Raw genomic sequence first — 21,846 nt, forward strand, 5'->3', positions numbered from 1 at the left:
GAAATATAGAAACTTGCTCAAGGACACACAACTCAGAAGTGATAGAGCTAAGATATTGACCCACTGATCTGACTCTAGAGCCTGTGCTTTTAAATGCCACATTCTTCTCTAGGGTCCCAAAGGGAAAAGACCCCATCTTTGGCTTTGAGTTAGCAGATGGTGGCTCAGGGACTCTGCAGAATCCCAACAGGAGAGGACTCCCATGGAAGTTTCCTTGCTAAACAGGCCACTCTTCTGTCCCCAGCGCTGGCCTCTAATTCCTGGCACTAATCTGCTTTAGAAAATCATGAATTCCATGAGGGATCAAAGGCAAAGTTGGGGCTCCTGCCTGCCAATCCATTCCTACTTGCTCCTTTATGTGGTCCAGGCCTCCAGGGAAGCAGTGACCACAAGACAGGAGACACTCTGGGCTCTGCCTTCAGAGAAAGCATACACGTGGGCATCTGTTGGCTATGGAAATTGGGCAATTTTTCACTTAAAATCATCTGAAAACAAACTTCAGTGCCTTCAAAATTATATATTCACAGAACATTTCTAGACTCTAGAATAGGATTAGATGGTAATGATTTAATTGATGGTTAAGTGTGTAGATAAAATGAATCCTTTCCGTAATTATCTCTCCAAGGAGCCCTGGCAGCTGTAATTACTGTCTGAGGCCAAAATTACAAACCAGCTGTAGTTTTAAGCAAAATGTGTTGCAGCCCCTGCTGGATCTATAAGGAAAAGTTGGCCACTAGCAGGACAGGGACCCTGGAGGACCTCTCAGAGCAGAGACCTTGAAGAGGTTCATTTCCCAGACATTGGGGAGTAAGTTCTTGCAGAGTTTTCTGCGTCCCCACTCCTCAAGGTCCCTGTACACTGCTCTTCTCTCTTTCCCTTGCCTCTGAAATTTTTCTTCCTCCCCTTTGTTTACCAGAAAGATTTCTCAGACCAGTGAGCTCACACTGATCTCTTACGTTGGGGGCCAGGCAGTAGGCTGAATAAGGAGGAGGACTCTTAAACCTCAACTCAGGGATGATGGTGGAGCCAATCATGGCCCCGGAGGAAGTCTGTTGATATCACTATAATTCAGTCTACACCATCTTGGTAGCCAATAGATGAAATTAGATTATGTATTTACTTCTGGTTACAATGAACAGGAGTGCTGCCTCCATTGATCCTATGAGTTCATTCATGACTAAATTATTTGAAGATATCCAGCTCCTCCTGGACAGTTTTGAAAAATGCATGTGTTAATTCAGTGCACATCTCAGAATTATGGAGTTCCTCTTTTGTGCCAACTGAAGGATTAGATATGTGAAAGATTAGATATACATTGATGAGTACAGCAGATATGGCTCTTGTAACCTTGGACTGTGGTTCTTGGATTATCCTTGATTTGGAACCTGCCAACTGCCCTGTCTGTCAGGATCTGCATCTAGAAATAAGATAGTTGGGTAGAAGAGGGTTTCTGATAAAGTGAGCATGCTACAGGAGAAGAGAGCACTTGAGTTGCTGATTTCAGCTGAGCTGGCTGCAGACACCGACCTCAGCTCTAGGGAAGAAGGTCCCTCTCTACTCTGCAGCCTCTTTCATGCATTTAGAGGTCTTGAGATGCCTACTATACTCATAGGCTATGTTCCTCTGTGGTTCATTTCTTCTATCCCCTGAAATATGGAATGTCATGCCCTATCTTTGCTGTGCAGAACTTTTACTAGGTATGAATAGGATAGAACACAATTCAGGTACTACTTACCATAACTATTATTAAGCAATCTATGTTTACTTAGCAATGGGGATGAAAAAATCAGCATTTCCCCATTGTATATCTAGAAATATTTATTTTATAAATGAAAACAAGTCCTATAATACTAGAAAGGAAGAAGGCAGATGTGACTAGCATAAGCATTGACTGGAGGGAGGTCAAAGACCTCTAACTCCACTCTAAAAGAGGAAAAGGTTCTCATTTCCAAATTTTTTTCAAGTGAAAGCGTTAGGCAGTGGAATTATGAGGATCTGCAAATGAGCAAATCTCAGTTTCCACAGGGAATACACTAGAATTCATCCATTCCCATTCACGTTCTCTCTCCCTCTAACCCTTTTATTACTCAACTGTGTTCTCTTGGAAGGAAGACAATATATATTTTATTGCACCATTTATTTATTCCTCAGCATCTGAACATTGCACAGTACTCAGAGGCCCTAAAAGTTTATTGAATGAACACATCCAAGAACCCATCAGAGCCCAGAGCATCACCTGTAGTGATGTCAATGGCCAGGGGAGGGCAGCAAAGGGTAGCAGAGCTGACAGCTGAAGCCCAGGAAAGGACCATTTGCTCTTTGGGAGAAAGATGCTTGGTGTTGAGGTAAGGGTCCTATTACCTATAAGAAGAAACTGCTGACAGTAATCCAATGAAGCCCAGTGTCATAAAGGAAGGAGGCCAATTTGAGTGGAAGCTTGAGAAGCCCGTGGATAGTGCTGGGGTAGAGATGTGGGGAGAGAAGCTGAGACCCAAGTTTCCATGTCTGGTGGGCTAGAGTAGTGTCGGCATCAAAGCCCTGTGTTAAGTACCTCTGGGAGCTCCAAATGTGCCCCTGGGACTCTCTGATCCTGAAAGTTGGGGCTGCTACCACCTTCATTCTGGTTTGGGCTTAGGAACAGCTGGAGGAAAGGGCCAAGACCAGCTCAGTGATGTGTGTAGGATATTCTTAGGTTACCAGCTTAAGTCCCACCACAGGTATGGGTGCTGGCAGAATTTTGGGAGAGCTTTAGAAGCCATATTCACTGGAGAGTAGAGTGTTGACGGCATGTGCAGAGGTGTGACAGGCAGCAGTGGGGACCTGCCAGAATCAGGTCGTATCTGGAAAATTTCTCAATGAGAGCTCCTGGTCTGGCAAGCATAAGGAACCAGACTTGATCTGGTATTCTGTGGTGCCTATGCTGGCTTGAACCTTTTGAGACGGGCTTGAAGATGGGTTGATTGTAGGAAGGCAGATGATGAAGTCCTGGGTTGTAAGGGAAAAAATTGGCTGGTAGGGGGAAGAGTCAAAGCTGGAAGGCTGGGCAAGTATTTCTAGGGAAGAGGGCGGGGAATGGTGTTTTTCATGGTGTCTCAGGAAAAGGTCCAGAAATGGACCTGTTTGGCCTACATTACTTCAAAAATTGGCAACTTCTTGTAATGACAGATAAATGGAAAGTCTGACGGGGACTCAAGGAAGTTTTTCTTTGCTCCTAATTGAGAGGTACAAGAAGGACATTTTCCTCTGAATGTTTTCATGTCTGAACTAAATGCCTAGGACTGCATCCATGTAGCAGTTGACATGATTATGAATAAAAAGGAAGGATAGCTAACAGCCTGGGAAGAGCTGATGCTCCAACACTGTTGTTAACCACCAAATCTGCAATCTCTCAACTTTCACCCTACCACTAGACAATCTATATGGCAAATGATATAATTTCTCATTGTTGACTTTGTATCTCTATATCAGAACTATTCCAACAAATATATTTTATAGCAAGCAATTCAAGAACTTTTCAGATATTCTATCTTTTACAAAAGGAAGACTTTCAGGAAACATCTCTTCAATGGGCTTCTACTGACAATCACGAGTTCTGTCTCTGTATTAATGTTATGATTTGCTTTAGGAACATCACCTGTCTACCTGGATATTCCCTTAGGTAGGTCATTTCTGCTAAATCCCATCATATGCTTCTTATTAAGAGCTTCTGCATGCACAGCTTCCAGGAAGATACAGCACATTAATTTGTGTGCTTCTAAGCGGTCTCCTGTAGTGCTTGGGTATCAGTGATGCCAACACAGCTGCAGACATTGCCCTAGACGTTTTGTTTGTTCTCTTTGCAGGATGTATCAGGATACCTGTGGCCATGTACACCTCATACACCTGGGCTTTCCATCTTATCATCTTTGAATAATTAGGCACCCCCTATCCTGAAACTCTATTTTCCACATCCCTCTTAATGTCATTCACAGCAAGTAGCAGCATAGGCTAGCTGTTTTGTTGTGTTGTCTCCCTCTATCTCCTGGTATCAGTTCATAAATCTTGATGAGTTGGCTAATCAATCTCTGAACAACACAATCCTTCATGTCTTTGTAAGATTCTCTGCATTTTTGGCTAGAAATTATTTCTTCTGGTATCTTAAGCCATGGTTCAGAACCTCTTTTTAAACGTCAACCTGATCTTTTAAGGCAATTACTGATTATCTTTGAGGTACTCCTCAGTTTTCCAGAGTTCCAAAGGGCAGTGGGAAGAACTAATGAAAATTCTACCTGTATTCTCAAGTCCTTCAATTTCCTGTCCCAAAAAACACTGCCTCTAAAGACACATCCATGTTCACTCTGAGTGGATTGTCTGTCCATGAGAAGTAATGACTTGACCAATTTCAGCACACTCGGTCACACCTTCTACAACACCAGGAAGGCATCTATCTACCCATTAAACCTTTTTGGTCCATACACAGTCCACATAAAGACATGCCTCACAATGAAGCATCACCAATAATGATCTTTTTTTAGCTTCCCACTCAAGTGATTGGGGGCCTCTCCTTCATCTGTGCTTCTTTTCTAGAAATACTGGCTTCCTTCCAATGGTATGAATCTCATTTCAATTTGTATTATTTTATTTTGCTCTGTCTAGTTTCTTTTCTACTCAGGGGATTGATACCATTTTAAGGTTTCATTTTCAGCACAGTTAAGACTGTGGAAAATGGTAGAACAAATGGCGAGGCCAAATACATCCTTTATCAGTTTGCTTTCGGACATGCCCACAGCTACACCTGTTCTGGAGAATCTTCAGGTTGCCAGGAACACAGGCCCAGTTGAGGGTGTTCAACACAAGTTTGGATTGTTTGTGGTGATTTATAATGAAAAAAATTCATGGAACAATTATAGGAATGAATTCTCACAGAAGTTCCAAAGAAGAAACCATTATAGGTGTGGGTGCAGGAATTCTGTTTGGGATCCAGAATCTCAGCTTCAGAACCTCTCTAGATTTTTTGATCTGGTGTCCACAATTAATAAGACTTACTTCTTTGTTCATCTGTTTTTCTCTCATCTTTTTATTAGCTGATTTCTTTATCCTCTTTTTGGCAAATATTTCTTATCACTAAAACATAGGATACTTATAACGTGACTTTCTCATCTCCTATCAAGACTTGCCACATTCCATCTTGAAAGTCTATTGATATTTTAGTTTCTGGTTGTGTTGATTCCTCATGTTCTTGACATTTCCAAGTTTGGTGAAAGACTCTAATTCACTCAACTCACCTTAGGGTATCAGACCATGTCACTGGCAGCCCACAGATTGGCTGCTGGGAGCATGTGCCCCTCTTAATCCAATCACCTTTGACCAGAGATACACATTTTACAAACTATGATGTTTATGAGGTAAGTTGTGTATGCATGCAAAGGAGGTTAGCTGGGGCAAGCTCATATACTAGATGGTTTTATCCCATCAGGAAATTAAGTAAATTGATTGACATTTCTTCTCTCCTATGCTATGTGCATGCCTCCATGTTCTTATTGACTTGTATAAGTCCAGTTTGTATAGTTTCTTTTATTCTCTCCTAGAACTTTGTCCTCTCTAGTAAGTTGTGTTTTTTTAAGGAACATTTTCCAGATGGCTTCATCCTCTGAATGTCTTGGGGTTTGTCTGATTGAAGCCAAAAGTAAAGGTGATTGTTTGCTTTCTGGGTGGTGAGAGTGTTCACTTGCATCAGAGTTGGGCCTTTTAGAACTTTAGAATAAATGCTCAAAGACTGCTCACAGCTGGACTTACTGGAAGTGAATGGAGGAGGGGCTGTGAATTGGACCTGGGAGGAATGGACTTAGCAGGAATATGATTCTGTATTAAGAGCTGATACTGAAATCAGAGATGGCTGGAATAGAAGTGTGACATTCAAGCATCAGGGGCGGGATGTGGGAGGTGCTTGGTATGACTGGAAGTGGGGCTCTGATCTAACGGGTGCAGTTTCAAAGTGCAGAAGAGAACACAGGGAAGAGGCTGGGTCATTCCAGATGAAAGCTAAAGGAAGAATCATAAGAGGGGGGCTTGGATGTTTCCAAAAGTCCCAGTAGGACAAAGGTGAGAAAAGAGGACCCTTTTAAGGCTGAACTGGAATGGGAGAGTGTAGAGCCATTTCCAAGACACCATAGTGTGCAGTAAGTTTTCAGAGAAAGTCTGCGTATCAGAAACCCTGGGGAGAGGAGGAAGGTGACTGGCTGGGCCCTAGGTCTGGTAGTTTCCCAACTACCAGGTGGTATAGGGGCATTGCATAAATGTTGGGTCCTCCTCTTGTACTGAGAGCAGTGCAAGGTACTTCCTAACTCTGCCCATAGAGTCTCATTCACTTGTGCATGTTATGGAGCAAGATGGCACCACAAGGCTTGTTATGGGAGGGCAGAGCATCTTGTATGCCCTGTAAGAAGGACTGCCCTGTGTCTTTATATCAAAACCTACATAACAGTTATCACTCTTCTGTATTTTCAATCTTTCCTTCTCTGTTGTCCTGTTCTCAATCTATAAAAATGGTCACATATTTTGCTCTGAAAAGGAAAATCCCTCTCCTATGACCCTTCATTTTTTCCAGCTATAAGTAAGTATTCCCCTTTGTGCCAAAAAACCCCACCCAAAACCAGACAAAAACACTTGAAGGAGTATTCTACTAACATTAACTCCAATTCCTCACTTCCTAATTCCTCCTTCCTTGTCTCTCTCTAATCCAAATGCCACCAGATACCATTGCCCCACTGAAACTGCTCTTCTTCATGGGAGGCAGACATAAACACTCAGAGCAATCAGCCCAACCAACTTGTGCACATGAAACAAGTAGCGCTGGGATGGGGAGAGTGCTGAGAGATGATTTAAAAATACCACTAAGTTTAGTTTGAAATTGAACAGATTTTACTGTACTTCCAATTTGCTGTAGCCTGCTCCATTGACCACTGTTGATATCCTGGTTATGTCTCCTTGTGCCTCTCCCCAAAATTTGCTTTCTCTCCCACTCATTCTTAGGAGGTCAGCCTCATATGATAAGGTTCTTTACTAATGGTGTTCCTTTTTTTTTTCTCCCTCTCTCGGCCTTGGAAAAGAGAAGCTGTAAGGTGCAGAACCCACCTGTCTGAACTGAGGTCCCTTCTCTTTGGGGAGGGGCGGTGGGTCACTGCTAAGCTGCCCTTTAACACTGACTGATACACAGGCCATGGAGGAAAAAATCCAACCTCCCTTAATCCAGAAAAAGCTTCTGTGAGTAAAGTTCTGAGTTTTCTGACATACTTTTCCTTAAAGGCTTAAAATCCAGGCTAATTAGCCTTTCATCAGCAGATTAGAGGCATAGCATTTTCATTGTAAAAGTCAGCGAATCAACCTGCAATCACTCATGTGGTCTTAGTCCCAGAAAAGAACCTGGCTGTCAGCTAAGAAAAGGGTAGTACATAGGAGCACTGTGTGAGTGCTTGTGTGTGCGTGCATGTGTGTATGCAGGGGTGTGTGTGTGTGTGTATAGGAACAATCATTAAAATCTAAGCAACACTGTTGTGGACTCAGTATGTCTTAAAAAAATCTTTTAGAAGGTATGTGTGAACATTGCATTTTGTCAAATTCCATTGCTCTTGGATCCAACACACTGAAACTGCTAAATCTCTCCTCTCAGCTTGTCAGCCTCCCCTCCCCAACCCTCAACCCTTACCCCCTGCCCCCTGTCCCTTCTCTACCTTTCAGTAGCTCAGTAAACAGCAGGACCATCCATCTGGTCAACATAGAGGTCTGGCTCTCATCCCAAACTCCTCCCTCTTCCTGCCCTCTCATTCAATTTTAGCTCATAAAGCTTCACAAGTGCATTCTTCCCCGTCCATCCCCTCTACTTCTGCCCTCCTCAGGCTCCAGCATAGCTCATCTCTACCACTGCAGCTGTCTCTGCCTCCAGCCTCAACCCCTCCTGCCCTCCTCCAGATGGTCAGCATGATCCTTTTAAAATACCAAATTGAGCATGCTGCAGCTCCTCTCAAAATCATTCCAAAGCTCCCTCGCAGCCCCAGCAGAAAGGCCAAACCCCTTCTCCCTCCCTATTTGGCCTCATTTCTCTTCCCCAGGTTCCCTGTGTTTCAATCATCTGAACTCTTTGGTGTCCCAGGCACCGGCCCTCCTCTTTCACAACTTTGTGCCTTTGAACACACTATCTTTATTCTTTTCTTTTTCTTCTTTGCTCAGCAGGAGGACTCTTACACCTTTCCAAGAGCCTGATCAAGTGGGACCAGCTGTGTCTCTGGTTACCACTCTCTGCCCATGGAGGGTTGGGAACTCTCATCTGTGGTCCCACACAAATTTCAAAAACACCAATTACATAATTTATGACATCACACTGGAACAATTCTCTGTCAGTGTCCCCCAGAAGCCTCCTTGAGGGCAAGTACTTAGTCTCCATCCCTGTGTGCAGAGCATTCAGTGTAGTACCTTGCCCCCAGGGAGAGCCAAGGAGTCCTGTGCAGTGGTCACTTCAGGGTTTTTGTTTGTTTGTTTTTTAATAGCCTGACACACAACTTCAGTGAGAAATGCCTCTTTCCTTTGTCTCTATTCAAAATTTCCCCTTAATTATAAACACACAGCTCAAAATCTAAAGTTAAATATTCATGGTAAAAATCATTTTGTCATGTTCACGCAAATGTGGCAACACAAACTCAAGCACGTAGCATCCAGTGCAGAGAAACTAAAACCAAGGGATAATGTTGACTTCCAGCAAATATACTGATGAAAAGCCTAGAATTCTAGTCTTTCAGAGAAAAGACTAGAATGGATGGTTCTAAACATGTGGGCAGTTGATCGTGATTCCACATCTACCTCTTAATACTCCCATATTAATCAAAATTACAATGTCCTCTGTGAAACTGAGTATCCTTTACTTCAGTGTTTTTCATACTAAGAATAATGACCCACTGTTAGATTCATGACATTAATGATTGTGACCAGTTTTTTTTTAAAAAAGAGATGATTTAAAAAACAAACTATATTACACATATGTGCACTGCTTCACAAAACTTTGGTTTCAGTTTTATATGTGTGTGTATTGATATTAAATGTATTTCCTGCTGTGAATCACAGGCATGAATATCTGAGGCACCCTACTCCATGTATAACTGTGAACTTGTTGAAATTCTGGGCTGAGCTTACATTCTTGACACCAAAGTTTCTGTGAAGCACTGGTAATTCCAAAAACCAGTGCTAGATGCTTTCATAAATGTCACTTAACCATAATAACAGGTATTTAATACCAGGTACTAATATCCCCATTTATGGAGGAGGAAACTGATCTTCAGAGACATTGGGCAATTCTTTTTTAAAATATTTTTTTAGCTGTAGATGGACAGAATGCCTTTATATATTTATTTTTATGTGGTGCTGAGGATCAAACCCAGTGACTCACATATCCCAGGCAAGCACCCTGCCACTGAGCCACAACCCCAGCCCCCCCGACACTAGGTAATTTGTTCAAGTCAGCAGCTTTACGTGACACCTTTTTGTTAGACACTAGTGACAACAGCACAATTGGGGTAGCCCACTAGAAAGTTTAACTGGGCCATGCCTTTCTCTCTGATTAAACAATTTTGCTGTCCTCAATTTCTGGCTGCTTTGATAACAAGTAGCTCTTGCATTTATTTGTTTTACATATTCAGTTTCCAAATTACACTTGGCCTCAGGAATGAGTTCAGGGAAAAAACCCAATAAACTGGCCACCACTGTATTAAACAGTTAATTTAAGTCTTTATGTGTTTGCTTTAGTTTGCTAAGTATTAACTTAAATTTATACATAGATGTATATATAAACAGATTTTAAATAATCTAGAATCACATAGGAGTTCTATGGACCATACCTAGTTTGTGGCCAGACTCAGCAAATTCTCATTATAAAATCCAAATGTAAATCCAGGTCAGTTCTACTAAAGGTATCGTCCCCAGTTTCTGCTTCCTTCAGGGCCACCAAATTCTGCTCTCTGAGGCTGGCTGCTGCTCCTACACTTCACTTCCAAACTTATTCTGTCTTCAGCTTCTTCAACCACATGGGAGAAATCTTACATAACAATCTCCTTCCCCACCTCGCTGCTCAATAGCTATTAAGTTAGGATGTCCTACTCAGCAGCACAGAACCTTAAAAACAGAGGGCACCTGTTATATGGGTATGGAGGTGGTGGTAACAATGGAGGGGGTGGTGATAATGGAGGGTGCTCAGTCCTTAACTTCCAAGCCTCCCTTTTTTTCTAGGATGGGAACAAGTGAAGCCCAAATCTGGTCCAGATCTATTTCTTTAATATTCCAGCTTCTCATTATTCTGTCTCATGGAGTCTTCAGGTCTCTGCAGCTGATTTTCTAAATCAAGTTATATCAGTCTCTGTCTGCAACTGCTCAAGGACGTTCCTCTAATGTTTAGAGACCATCCACCTCTACAACACAGGGATAAACTCTGTATTTCCACTGTTATTGCTATTATTAATTCTGTCCCTACTTTCTGCCATTGAGGAAGCCCATACACAGCAGGACAGTCTCCTGGGCTCCTATGAATTCAAACACAATCTGTAAAGACAGCAAAGGAAGTTATATCTGTGCTTGGGGGCTTTAGAGAATTATTGCTTGAAACAGTAAGAGGAACATCTTCTGGGCTGAGTAGTCCTCGAAGACTCCCATGTGATTCAAAAGTCCTTTTCTTTCATATTATTCCCTCTCATGCTTTCAAGCATCTCCTCTGGCAACAGCAACTGGAGCTAAAAGTGATTTCCCTGTAACAAAAAGCAGCTTTCTCAAGGTCTTTGTTATTAACTCTTTCAGCTCCAGACTTCTGCTCCTCCAACATGTCCACTGACATACACTGGGCACACTGTAGTTCCAACATGCTCTCTGATAGATTGGAGGAGCAGAAAGGCTGGTGGTACCCTAACTCAGTGAGATCAAAGATGGTATCCCTGATTTCCCCTCATTATCCTGAGTGTAGGGTTTCTCTCAGTTATGATTTCTTTCTCTGAAAGGATCTCTGGATTCCTGATTTAATATTTATTACTAGATAAGTCCATATTAGCAATATGTTGGTTTCAGACTTGAAAAGCAACTGAAATGCCAGATTATTTGTAAGTAGCAGCCTAAGAACCATTATCCCTACTTCTGGAAGTAAGCATTCTGTAACTTTTAAGAACAAAAAGCTTGAAATGCAATGGAAAGATCAGATTTTGTCACCCTATCTACTTACTTAAGAATACAAAGTTCATGCTGCAGGCTGGAGGTAGAGAGGCAGACCTACCTTCCTGTGGCTATCCTCCATGCTTTGGGGCCCTGTGACATAATCTTCCAGTCACAGTCTTGGTCGTCAACTCATTCTTGAATCTCATGTGCCAAAGTGAGCAGAACTCCCACTCCATTCACTTCCACCACCAGATTGGCCCAGCCTTCCTGGCTAGGGTCCTCCAAGCTGGATCCCACTTCAATCCTTAAATTAAGGGCTCTACTGTTACCTTCTCTAAAACCAGAAGCTTATGCTAATCACTGCCAGGCTTTTGGTTCCTTCATTAAGGCATATGGCTACCACTGGAGGGCCCCACTCACTATTGCAGAACTAAGATGGAAACATCAGATGCTCTGGCTTGAGATCTTGTTTATGGATTCTATGGGCCCCTCGGCAGCCAGGTCAACTCCTGTCTTCCCCTAATGGAGTAGATGTTGCCTGTTCCAACTCAGTCTTATTTCTTGATGTGACCCTGACTCCAGGCAACAAGATTTCTTAGTCTTTTTGGGTTGCTGTAACAAAATACCCAAAAGTAAATAAATAAATTAATACACAGTTTATAAACTGGGTAGCTCCAATGCCTCAAAGACAGCGCCTTCCTGCATCCATCATGGGCCTCTTGTATAATCCAATGCATGAGGACAGGGGCCTCATGGCCTATTCACCTCCCACCTCTTAATACTACCACATTAGGGATTAGTTTCATATATAAATTTTAGGGGGACAGAAACATTTAGACAACAACAATGATAGAATGAAGATCAGGCCCAGTGAAAAGAACAAACAGATGTAGGTTTAAAATCTCCATGCCCCCTTTAGAGACTTCATTCAGCATTAATATCAGGAAGGAAAATTCAGAATGCTTATATTTTTAAATTTGTAGTCAGTCTTATTCCCTTTGGATGACATTTACTTTCTTGATTGGTTTTATGACCTTTCGCTGGCAAACTGTCAATCTGAGCACTTACTATCAATATGTAAAGTATCTAAGCGTATACAATTCAGATCCTTAGTTATGCAGGGAAAATCACCCTGATGTGTTCCATTTCATTCACAATTGCTTCTGTTTCTGATGCTCTGAGCACAACTCACTATAGCATATCATATACCTAAAAGTTGAGATTGCATTATGTAATTGTTGATGATTTGTAAAGTCCCCCTGGCTATTTTAGGAAAAAATAACATGGGAATAAAAGAAAGTTGCTAAAATATTGTTTAAAAAGTATAGATTTTCATTTTAAACAAGTGAATTTAAGTCCCTCATGAGAGACACTGATGGGAAAGAGACAGGGAGATGACCAATGTTCACTGCTGAGGATCTATACCTTTCAATCCAAGGGAGCCATCACACATGGAGAGCTTCCCACAGACCCTTCAACCCACCTAGGACTCAAATTCCTCTTGTAAAGTAACATATAAATACAAAAGAAAAAAGTTCCTCCTTAGCTACAAACAGTATTTATATATCACGGAGAGTAGAGTGTCTCTCTTTTGGTCATGAAGGTTTCAACACATGAGCTAATTAACCAAATCAATCATTGGTTTCATTAGGAAAACTTCACTGAAGGTCTACTACATGCCACACATTTTGTTAGGTACTGGATGTATCACAGAGAAGAATGCAGAATAGTCAATCTTAAGGCAGCTGTGGGATAGGTTCCCTTCACTCTAAGGGTAGGAGTTCATCTATGTCTCAGATAAGAGGTTTTCTGTTCTAAGCAAGAAATACCACCTAATGTTGCTCACACAACAAAGGGAATTGAGTGATATATTCATAAGGGCCAGAGATTATACTACATTCAGGATAGGCTTGATCCAGCAGCTCAGAGTGTATGACTGAAATTGTGGATTGTTATTCTCTCTCTATTCAGCCACACATGGCGTTGACTTCTAAGTCTGGCTCCTCTAGAGAAGTCTAGAGAAGCCACAGCTGCTCCTTGGGCATACAATTCTTTGTTTATGTCCAACAAGAAAGAGACAGCATCTTTGTCCTAGCATTCACACCATCTGTTTTATAATACCCTCTGGTAGAATTCACTTTAACATTGTTAATTCCTAAAGTCACTTGTGCCACTCCTGGAGCTGAGATTGGAACCAGGCTCTAGGGAGTCATCAGTGAGAAATCAGGGCCATCAGAAAGGAGGCTTAATGCTGGAGAGGCAACCAATAAATGTTCATGCTGCCAGGGTGCAAATACCCACAGAACTGGGCAGAATCCTTTGCCAGCTCTCCAGTGTTTTTTGATCTTGGAGTGTGAGAACTAAAATCGTACAGCAACACAGTTCACCATCCACAAAGTAAAGTCTGTACATTAACTTGACTTTACCATTCTATTGTTATCGTCTTCATTAACATAACTTTACTGTTCCCACAGAGTATTGCTGAGAAAAATGAAAGTTGCAAGTAACATTTTCATTCCTGGGCTTCCCAAAAGGCCACCACTGTTTCTAAGAAAGCATTCAGAGACAGTATGTACCCCAAGGCTTTGAACCCCGGGGCTTGAAATCCTCACCTTGTTATGTCCATCGAAACTGTCACAATCCTTCCCCCAATCCTAAACTAGCTTCCCTCACCCCATGCTGCACTAAAAGACTCACTCTAAACCAGACTTCAAAAGAGCAGTAATCAAACCCTGCATTTTCCCTTCTACTACCAGGGAAAGCAACATACACAGCTTTGTTGGATTTGCAGGTTGGATGGTGATGTGTGAGAGGCAGCATTTGACAGGACCATCTCCTGAAAGACTTGTTTCCAGGAGCAGCGGTCTTCCTTGATGTCCTCCGGCCAGGATGCTCCACCTTTGCCTCAGGGTCCCTCCTCAGACAGGACACAGTCCTCCTCTCCCCAAACTACCGGGAGCTAGTATGGTTCTCTGAGTGGCATAAATTATTCTGATTCATTTAATCTGTGGGAGAAGAAATGGCCCATCCCATCATGTCACACTCACCTATGAACGCTGTTCTTGGAGATGGGGAAAGCTGAAGCTCAAGCCCATTGTCATCCACCTTTCTATTTAATAACTATTCAAGTGTGACCTTCCAGGGAAGAGACTTCTGCAGCAAGGCCATTTGTGAATGAGAGGAGAGTCAAGATGCACTTGACTTTCTGTTCAAGCAGAAATGTTATTTTCCACCACATTGTCATTATCTTTTATACCTCTAGTGTTTACCTTGAGCACTCCCATATTTTGTATGATTACTCTCTTCTCTACAGACCTTTGGGAAAGTCACTGGTTTTGTATCATACCTAAAGATGAGACAATACTTAGCATCCTTCTGTTTTTTTATTTCCCCTACAGATAATTCAATACAGGAAAGAAGATTTGCTTGGGAAAGTCTGTGGTCTTGGATTTGCTTGCCAACCTCCATCAGCTAGAAACAAAGACCCATTAACACTAATCGGGCCTGCTTGTCCAAATGGTGTCCTGGTCACTTATGTCAGCAGGCATGGATTCTATCAGGCTTGTTAATGTTTTCAGATCCAGAATATGTAGCACATTTTTATGTTCTTTTCAATCAATTATGATTCAGTGACTCTACGAGTGTTTTTGGACACTGACTTGCTAAATTCCACCATCAAAAATAGTTCATCTTTTGGTAAAGAACAAAAACCCAAGAATAAGTCCTTTATGTTACATCACACTTCCCAATTTCCCTTCATTTTCCTCTTTATTTTCACAGATGGGTAAAGCAAGGCATTAAAAGACGAGTGCTTCCCTGGTGAGAGCAGCTCACTTGAGGGATGCTTGCACCCTTGTCATCCTCGACCAGTTCTCACTTGGGTACAGCAGTCTGCTATTCAACACGGGGACACTGTGTGCTTCTCTGAGTGCTTCTTCTCTTTCCAGAAAGGAGATACTGAAGTACTCCAGAACCTGACCACCCATATCAGCTTAAGGGGGGTTGTGTTTTACTATTTCTCAAATTATACTCAAAATGCAATGCCACTGTCATCAGATGGGAGTTCACGGAAAGCCAAGGGAGTAAATACCCTCTGCTCATGTACTTCTAAATGAAGAAAGGTGATCAAGACTTGGAGCTTAACTCCGGCCATCTCCATTTGAGCAGCCTATTGCAAATTTATTCTTTTATAACTTGCCTAGAACTTACTTTGAATTCCACTGAATGGGGGAGTCTGTAACTTCAGGACCAAAGAAACCCAATTTGTTCCATTATGTATCTCATTTGTTTATTTTTTCATTTATTCATCAAATACTAATTCAATATCTTTGTAATAGGGATGGCATTTTTATTGTCTATAAATCATGTTGTCCAATGCATTGCCTCAGTACCTTGTATTTTTACAAGCTGAAGGTAGATAACAGAAGGTGGACAACCAGCTAGCGTCAGTTAGTTTTCATGAAACAACAGTCTTAAAGCCACGGCTTCTTAGGAGAAAAGGCACTTCTAAGTTCTGAACATTTCCTTTACATGTTGAAAGGAAACCTTGCAGTCCTGAACATAAATCATAGGTAGTAAGAAATCATGCTATGGTAGAAAGGATAGAAACAGGAAGTAGAAAGCCTTTGAAGAAGAGACAGAGATGGGGAGGAGAGATTCTGGCTTCAGCTCAGGCTTGAAACCCCAAAGTCAGATAGACTGAAGGGGAAGCTGAAGGCAAATGTGGCCCTGGGCCAACATGGGCTAGAGGAACGGGTAGAAAATACCATGTATCTGTACAGGCTAAGGTTCCCACAGCTCTTGTATCCTTTCTACCCACATCCTTCCTGAAGAAGTGATCTTATTTCCTAAATCTGTTGTGAATTAATAACTTGCCCAAAGGCTTAAGTCTTTCAGTATCTCACTTCAAACTTGTTTGGGAGCAGTCGTGTTTACTGTAGTCAACTTCCCTTGTTCTTCCTGGACTCTTCTCAAGAAGTCTACTTTCCAAACTTCTGTTGGAATGGGTACCAGGTCATATCTCCATGATCCAACCTAGGCAATCAGATGCTTTCTCCTGGGAACCTTGAAGACTTCAGGTAGGCTCTGCTGAGCACTCAATAGATAATATCTAGAGATGGTTGAAAGGGGCTGCTAGTATAACTTCAAGACAAGTCTGGGTAATTGACATCTGCTTTAAGCCTAAAGCTCTATTTTCACATATTAACCTATTTTGTCTCATTGTCCCAGACGTAGAACACCTATGAAAACTTAAATTGAGCAACAAATATGCCATATATAGGAACTTTGAAATAATTACTAGCCAGGCATGGTGGAGAACACTCAGGAGGCTGAGGCAGGAGGATTACAAGTTCAAGACCATCCTCAGCAGAGAGGCTCTCAGCAACTTACAGAGACCCTGTCTCAGAATAAAAAATAGAAAGGGCTGGCAATGTGGCTCAATGGTAGAACATCCCTGGGTTCAATCTCTGGTACAAGAAAAAGAAGAAAAAAATAATTACTATGTTCACAGAATTGAAAACTTGGAAATTAATGGGTTAATGATGCTGAGGGTAATAAATGAGGACTCTATTCATTTCAGAGTATATGGTACCATAATTGCAGATAGTTGTGCTAGAAATCAAATAACCCTGAGTAGAGATGGGCAGCAGACTCAGTCAGGAGGTCAGACAGCCAGACTAGTCCAGAATCATTTTAGCCTGATATACATGTATGTACAAAGGCTGGACTTAAAGAGAGGAAGACTGATCTACACTTAAGCACCCCTTAAATAGGACTTTCAGAGTTAGAATCTTGCAACTCTGTCAATTAGAATAATGGGGCTGATCTTTACTATATATGATTTGACACCCTTTTCTTCATTCTCTCAGAAAACTAAAATTTGCTTTACCAAATGGTGTCTGTGTCTGGTATTCCCATCAAACCAAGCCTACTCCTCAAGAGTACAGAAATTACCCAGAACTACACAGGAAGCAAGGAAACCTGCAACCATTTCCTATTGTTCTTCCCAAAGTTCATGACGTAATTCAGCTTGACATTCAGGAGTATAGGAAAGGTGCTATCACATGACCAGGCCAATACCATCTTATTACGGCTATATAGAGGCAGGAGATGTGGTAATGGCCCCTAGTGCTCTGTCATCTCCTTTGACCCTCAATGGAGGGGACTTTCCTATCCCTGAGTGCCCAGTGGCCTGCTCGGGAGGAATTTACACAGCTCCCCAGCCTTTTGACATCATGGAGAGTAAAGGCAGCAGTGTTGGCTGACCTTTGAGTACTCAGTGGAGCCATCCAGAATCCCTGAGACAGAAAAGGATTTTTGAACTCACTGGCTTTGAAGACTCCATCTGCCACCTGCCCTGGCAAGGTCAGGGTATGTTGGATGCAGCCCAAGCAGGCTGCCAGATCTCTGCAGGGTTCAGGGTTCAGTGCTAACTTGCTCCCCCACCTTTCACATATGTACACTTATGTGTACACACAAACGCACACACTTGTCAAGAAGACTGGGATTTAGCACTGTTTCTTTTTTAAAGCAGAAATTTAAGAGAGTAAAATAACAACTTATCTTTATAGCCAAGGAAAATAGGAAAAGGGATAGAACTTAAATCTGGGCATCTATGTCCAGCCAAGTCCTGAGTCAGCTCCCCTCCCACCCCAATCTGAGATGACAGCTCAATGGAGTGCAGGCCTTTCTCCTGTTCTCCATGGCAAATGCTATGGTTGACTTTCCCTTGTGTGACACAGTCCCATGAGGACACACAGCACCCAGTCAGAATGTGGGGCATGTATAATGATTATAAGTGAGCACCCTACTGAGCATTTGCCATAAGCCAGCCACAGTGCTGCCTCTCACATAGATTAGATTGTCTAATTCTCACAACCACCCTTAGGAGACAGGTACTGTTATAGCCACTGAGATGAGAAAACATACAACACCCAGGTGGCAGCACAGCAATGTGAATCTAGGTCCATCTGACTCCAGTGTGTGTGTTTCCAAGCCTCTGTCTACAGCCCTGTAAGAGTGAAGGCCTACAGAGCATGGACCACTTCCCAGGACTGCTTTTCATCTCATCTGGTACCATTGCCCTAATTCTGCCAGTGACATGTTTATTTTTAAAAGGGAAAGCATCACTTCCCCTCTCGGGATGGATCTGGAGTCCAAGGCATACTTCAAAGAGACAGGAAGCAACAGGGAAGAAGCAGCCTCCCTTGGTTTGCCCTTCATATCAGGGGTGTGGGCATTCCATTTCCTTAGTTCTGTTGCAACAGTTGAGAAATGGCCATTGTATTAGCTGAAGGAATTCCAGCTGTTCTACAGACAACTCCCAAGTTTCAGTGGTTTAACCCTAAAGACATTCCTTTCTCACTTACATAACACTTGCAAAAAAGCTAAGCATTCAGAGTTTAAGGGATATCTCCCAGGTGACCAAGTCTTACAGCACTTCTTCCTCAACAGGGAGACCTCCAAGGTCTGCTTTCCACCACCCTCTTTGCATAACACCTGCTGCTGTTCAGGGCTGGGTGTGTAAACCACTCCCCATACACACCAGGGTTACTCCCCTATCAAGGTCACTGAGAGAGAGAGAGAACTGCCTGTGTAAGAATCAGAGCTCATTTCCCTCAGCCCTTCATCACCCTCATCCTTACTCTTTTCCATTACCTGTCACAGAGCTTTGGCATTCCTGATTACAAACCAGAATTAAAGTCAACAATGCCGTCTAAGGATGCAGGAAGTCTATGACAACTGGTCTGCCACTGCTAGTGACAGGCCCAGACAATTTAATAAGCCACAGATAGACTCCTTTGAGAATTCTACCAGGAGAGGAAGAAGTGATATATGGTTCAGTCAGGGTCAGCCCCCCAGCTACTTTTCAAGAGATTCATAGGTCCTTTGGGTCTCCCTGAGGGATTAATTTTGAGTCCAGGAAAGAGAGAATCTTGGCTTCTATGGCCCAAGGGCAGTGATGTCTTAAGGGACCTGCAAATTAGGGGGACCTAGGCTCTCCTTGAATTCACCCAGAGGCCCTGATGCTTGGAGTTTCCGTCCTGCACCATTTCAACTAAGGAAGTGTCCTTTTGTCCGAAGACCTGAGTTGGGAGCCTCTTACCTCTCCACCACTACCCTGCATGATTACTCCAGCTAGATTCACATGACTGTCAAAGGAAATGGAGCCCACACAGTGTGAGGCTCTGGTCTTGGTCTCTCAGGATGATTATGTAGAGAACAGCTGCCTGCACTGGGAGAGCACAGTTCTCTGCCTGGAACCCCTGCACCCACATAAATAGCTCCTGCCCACTTCCTGGTGATCCCATTCCCAGGGGTTCTGTCCTCTTCACTTACTGAGAGCAGAAAGTAGAAAGGCTTTAAGAACAATCTTCTCTAAGTACAACAAACAACTCTCTCCTTTGTGCTCTTGTAGCACTTTATATGGATGATAATTCTTATGATGTACATGTTAATAATCATGCACCATCTTCTTCTGTCTCTTATTATCTATAAGTTCTATAATAGATGACTTCTTATTTACATCTGTATTTTCTGTACCTACATTCATGGCATTTGACCTTTAGAATTGTTACTTGGTGAATGTGAATTATTTTTGAGGGAACCAATTAGCAAATAGATGCATCAATAGGCAAAGATGAATAGGATAAGAATGAATGAGAAATGGGGGAGGGAGTAGTGAATGAGGTGAGAGTGGCAGAATGATGGCCAGTCGCCTTCAGTATCCTACCCTCCTTTTCTCTGCAAACAAACATAGCCCTGTTTGTAGTTAAGCATGTTGCCACAGTTGAGCAAAAAGAATATATTTCTAACTTCCCTGCAACTAGAAACATCCAAAGTTCTGTGACTAATTTAAGCATAAGTAGCAGTGATGCATGAGATCTCAAAGAGAACCCTTAAAAAAGGAATGTGTGTTCTCTTGACTCTTGCACCTTTTTATAGCCTAGAAGATGTGTGATAGATGGTTGGAGCTTAGCAGCCATATTACACAACAGGGTGAATTCTAGGTACAAAACTACAATGGGACCATAAAGCAGAATGACAAAGTCCAGGTGTCTGTTGATCATGGAGCCACTATAATACCCTACCTTGCCTTCCTCTACATCTTTTATATACAAGAAAGAAAGACATTTCCATTTCACCTGTTGTTGACTTGTGGTTTGTTGTTTTTATTACATGCTATTGAATCTGATTCTAACTGATTTACCCAGAACAACAGTTCTAAAATCCAGGCCTCCTCTCTCCCATTCAAGTTCTTCAAGAAGTCAGGTTCAAGACAACCTATGATGGACTAAGACTATGCACTCATCCAGATCCTGCACAGGCCCTCCAAAAGATCAAGGTGGCACCCAAAACCATAATGTGAATCAGAGAATCTTGATCTTTTACAAAGATAATCAAAGTAAGGAATGACTCCTGATCAATGTTCAAAACCTACTAGATTGGTGGGGGCACAGACTGAAACTTGCATTGAATGCAAGTCCCAATGACCCCAGGAATTGCAACCAGGGAAACCCATCTATGACTAGATCCTGGTGCTCTCAGGACTGGTCAGTTCTTGCATTTTTGACAGCAAAGTACTTACTCTTTTGCAAAGTGGAGCATGCAGGGTTAGATCTTACCTCCACCAGGGAATGCCAATGTGCAATGGGCTTCCGAGGATATGACAGCATTTCACTCCAGTGGTCTCTGCCCAGCCTCTCGGCCTCGTTGCCAACTTGACACACGCCAATGATCTCATTGTGACCTACACTGTGAAAATGGCCCACAATAGTTTTTTCTTAATATTTTGGTATATAAGAGCATCAGTTACTCAAATAAATTGATGGCAAGAATGGGGAAATGGTATTTTTATATTATTCCCTAACCTAAAACATTAGGCCAAGCTTAACAGCCAACAGGACTTGAGATTCAATGTTGTACCCCCAGCTTTCCTGACACTGAATGGCTTAGCTTATTCCCGAGAACTCTGTGTTCAAAGAACTTCTGATGCATGCTAAGAATGCCATCTCTGGTTCTGGAACTACATTGGTCCCCAAATCCATAAAATGAAAAGGGAACCCTTTGAAGGAAGTTTATTTATTTTTTTATAATAATGGCCATTCAAATCACCACAAGAAGCTACTCAGGATGGGTGAGCGAGCAGCTCTGGGTCACAGTCACTGGTCTGGAGCCCACAAATGGAGCAGAGTGGAGGAGGAACCTGGGTCTTCTTGCTCCCCATTTTGTTAAGAGAACATGGATATCATCTTATGCTGTTCTCTCTTTCCCTCTAAATCCAATTTTTGGTTCTTTGACCCAACTTGATTTCTCAACTGTACAAATAACTCCTTTAACCTCAGGGATGATATTTCTGAAACTCCCTGGGTGGGTCTCTGTCTTGAGCCAATTTGTTTTTTCCTTAGTAATTTTTTTTTTAATAAAAAATCCTTTGTGTCGGGTGCAGTGGCTCATACTTGTAATCCCAGTGGCTTGGGAAGCTGAAGCAGGAGGATGGCGAGTTCAAAGCCAGCCTCAGCAAATGTGAGGCATTATACAACTCAGTGGGATCCTGTCTCTAAATAAAATACAAAATAGGGCTGGGGATGTGGCTCAGTATTCGAGTACCCCTTAGTTCAGTCCCCAGTACTCCCTTCCTTTTTCCTTCCTGCAAAGAGGAGTAATTTTCTCCTATTTGTGTGT

General features: G+C 42.4%; 1 protein-coding gene across 1 annotated transcript in view; it reads right to left on the reverse strand.

Annotated features, from left to right (window-relative positions):
• Nucleotides 1-21,846, reverse strand: part of Syt9 (synaptotagmin 9) — a 176,663-nt gene that overhangs the window by 22,932 nt on the left and 131,885 nt on the right. Inside the window, exon 6 of the mRNA XM_046438162.2 lies at nucleotides 20,787-20,916. Within this exon, the coding sequence (XP_046294118.1) occupies nucleotides 20,787-20,916 (130 nt within the window). The remainder of the gene's footprint in view (nucleotides 1-20,786; nucleotides 20,917-21,846) is intronic.

This window comes from Marmota monax, unplaced genomic scaffold (assembly GCF_021218885.2).
Source record: "Marmota monax isolate L192 unplaced genomic scaffold, Marmota_monax_Labrador192_F-V1.1 WCK01_AAM20220418_F8-fsc00061, whole genome shotgun sequence".
Classification (NCBI taxonomy): domain Eukaryota; kingdom Metazoa; phylum Chordata; class Mammalia; order Rodentia; family Sciuridae; genus Marmota; species Marmota monax.